At 40.0% G+C, this 3478-nt stretch overlaps 1 protein-coding gene across 1 annotated transcript in view; it reads right to left on the bottom strand.

Annotated features, from left to right (window-relative positions):
* Positions 1-2149: 2149 nt before the first annotated feature.
* LOC113466943 (N-acetylmuramoyl-L-alanine amidase sle1-like) overlaps positions 2150-3478 on the bottom strand; it is a 5393-nt gene continuing 4064 nt past the window's right edge. The window contains exon 3 of the mRNA XM_026822780.1: positions 2150-2350. Coding sequence (XP_026678581.1) covers positions 2150-2350 — 201 coding nt within the window. The remainder of the gene's footprint in view (positions 2351-3478) is intronic.

Genomic DNA, 3478 nt, shown 5'->3' on the forward strand with positions numbered 1-3478 from the left:
TGTGTTTAACATTTAATTTAACAGTCAACCATATAATATTTGTGGTCAATTTTCCATCATCATTCAAGCAATTCACCAACACTTCTGAGAAGAAAGAAAAAAGGAAAAAACCCCTCTTCCCCTCCCCTCTCCTTAAAATATGCGTATTTCAGGGAGAGGGAGAGGAATGAAGTAGAGAGAGGGATAGAGGGGGAGACAAAAAGGTGGAGGAAGATGGGAGAGAGATAAAAAAAAGGGAAAATTAGAAAGAAATGGAGAAGGAAAGAGAGGGAGGGAAATAAAGAGAGAAAGGGAGAAGGAGAAGAAAGAGGGAGACGAAATACAAAGATAGAAAGAGGGAGACAGAAAAAGAGAAAGTGGCGAAAAGGAGGGAGAGAGAAAAAGACAGGTGAGGAAGGAAAGGAGAGAGAGAAAAAAGGTGAGAGGAAGGGAAAAAGTAAGAGAGAGAAAGGGATGGAAAAAGAGAGAGAGAGAGAGGGGGGATAATTTGTCCTCTCTGTACCTAATTGGTTATTATTTGAGTGTGCGGTGGAGGTGCGAAAGGTTAGCAAAGGGCGGAAATTGGATTTTTTTTCCCCCATCGATTTATATTGGGTGAATAGAAAGAAATTGGATACCCTACGCATTTTTTTCATGGGGTCGAAAAACAAAATTAGAAAGTAATAACAAAATTAGAAAGTTTCTTGAACGTTTTTATGGAAAAGGGGCTGCCCTACTTGGGTCCTTTTAAGGCAGTGCTTCTCAAACTTTGTGCCCCGGCAATCTAGGTTCCGCGGAAAAATTAGAGTCTTGTGTAAAGTGTGTCGCCGTGGCAACAACTTTGTGAAGCACTGTTTTAAAGCAAAAACAAGTTTTCCAATGTGCATTATTGTTAAGGTTTAGTTCCGAAAGTACCTAATCATATTGATATTTCCATTATTCATCAAGAATATCAAGATAACTACACGAGTTTTTGTAAAATTCTCATTAAAACATTTTTCAATGGAAATCGAAAACTTCAAAGCTGTTTTACTCAAAACTCGATTTTTGTCATGGGGTGCTTCTTGGAAAGAGCGGTTCAATTGCTGAATTAGACCGTTTTACTGAACGCTCCCGGGGTTTTGTACTTTTGTTATTAGAATATAACAAGCTGGGCCCGTCCCTCCGGGATTTTTTTTAGCCCGTAGTTTATTCGATCGTGGTTAAAGAATACCTTTGTACCTACCCAATTTGTTTAATATTCAGTTTATTTTCATTCTTGATTTGATTTTACTTTCATGTAATGATTTAAAATCAAGACTAGAGCCCGTTCTCGCTTTATTCCCAATATAAGGTTTAGGTCACCCATCCATTTATTGGCCTTGCTCGGCGTAGCTTAACATAGGTAACGCTAAAACCGGTCTTAAAAGATCGACTGAGTGTTATCTAAAACTTTCTCGCTTTGAGTTCATAGGTCGTCGCGACAAATTTCGAGATCAGAGCTCATTTGTGTGAGAAAATGTGAAGAAACTTTCTCGCTTTGAGTTCATAGGTCGTCGCGACAAATTTCAAGATCAGAGCTCATTTGTGTGAGAAAATGTGGAAAATTCTCGCTTTGAGTTACTTAACCTAGGTGACGCTAAAACCGGTCTTAAAAGATCGACTGAGTGTTATCTAAAACTTTCTCGCTTTGAGTTCATAGGTCGTCGCGACAAATTTCGAGATCAGAGCTCATTTGTGTGAGAAAATGTGAAGAAACTTTCTCGCTTTGAGTTCATAGGTCGTCGCGACAAATTTCAAGATCAGAGCTCATTTGTGTGAGAAAATGTGGAAAATTTTCAAAACCAGTTTTTTTGGTTTTTGGCTTTATGGTTTTCTGGACAAAATTTGCACCACCATTTTCGTGTTCCTGATAAAAAGACCTTTAATTTGATATATTTTCTTGAGAAATGAAATAACTAATACTCTTCTTGGGTTGGTAGTTGGTAGGGTTTTCATTTCTCAATTTATATGGAACTTCACAAAGTTACTGAGTTTCCCATCAAGATGTTGACCTATTTTCTTCTTATTTTAGTATTGGACTTGGGTCTCTCACATAATCTGACAGACTTAGGTCTATCAGATGATCTGACAGACTCAAGTCTCTGGGACGGTCTGACAGACCTAAATCCGTCAGTGACCGGCACTGAACCTAACATTTCACCTCATTTCCTGAAGACGGCTGATCAGTGGAGGATATGCGGGGCTTCTTCCTTCTCTTCGTCTTCTCCGGAACGCGAATCACCTGGCCCGGAAATACAGTGCGGGAGTGTAGGCGGTTCAGAATAGCCAACTCAGACGGGGTCGTGTCAAACCTAGCCGCCACTGAGGTGAGTGTATCCGATGCTTCCACCTAGAATAGAATAGAATAGAACATCAGATCATATTGTTAAAATCTCATCTTAGAAGCATAGATTCAGTTTAGGGTAAGATTCCAATAAAATAATGCTTATTTCTACTGCTCGCATAGGACTGAAAAGTCCCTTTACTCCAGCAGTAGGCTACTACTATTATTGTGATCAAATTCTCAATTTATATGGAGGATAAATTTCCATACCTCGGCTGGAATTGAACCCACGCCCTCCTGTTTACCAGCGTCTTGACCACTACACCACCGAGGCAGGTCGGTGGTCGACTTTAAATAGAAATCGGAGGCAACCCTAGTGGGTAACTATCACCGGAGGTCCCGAGTTCAATTCTGGTCAGTGTCCCATTTTTACTTTCCTTATCCTATAGGAAGGAAAGTAATGCAATCGGGTCAAATTTTCGATGGTCAGATTTTAGTGCCAAAACACGTTTTGAGGTCCCTAGAGCCTAAATCCAAAGTTTATTTTTAGTGCCAAAACACGTTTTGAGGTCCCTAGAGCCTAAATCCAAAGTTTCAGCCATTGGTCCGTGTGTGTGTCTGTCTGCAAACAAAATATCTCGAGAACGGTAAGAGCTAGAGACTTGAAATTTGGTATGCAGCTGTAAAATGTGACAAGGATGCAAATCAAAACGTTTGGTTGAGATAGGTGCTGCGGTTGGCGGTATTTTGACCGCTTTTTGGCAGTTTTCGACTATTTTTTGGCGGTTTTCAGCTATACCGACAAAACGATTAGAGATATTGTAAAAGTTTGGCTATAAGAACAAGAACACCCAAAATAAGCATCATTCAATAGGATGAGGAAAGTCGTGTGATGTTCTTAAGATCGCTGCAACGCTTGGCGGCATTTTACCGCTTTTTGGCGGTTTTCGGTGTAATTTTACAATATCTTGGGAACGGTATAAGCTAAAGACTTGAAATTTGGTATGTATGTAGTCCACAAATGTGACAAGGATGCAACACAAAACGTTTGGTTAAAAAAGGTGCTGCGTTTGGCGGTATTTTGACCACTTTTTGGCGGGTTTCGACCGCTTTTTTGCGGTTTTCAGCTATATCGACTAAACGGTTAGAGATATTGTAGTACCTAAGTGAAAGCACCCAAATAAAAAAGAGCGG

The sequence above is a fragment of the Diaphorina citri genome, unplaced genomic scaffold, assembly GCF_000475195.1.
Source record: "Diaphorina citri unplaced genomic scaffold, Diaci psyllid genome assembly version 1.1 scaffold364, whole genome shotgun sequence".
NCBI lineage: Eukaryota > Metazoa > Arthropoda > Insecta > Hemiptera > Psyllidae > Diaphorina > Diaphorina citri.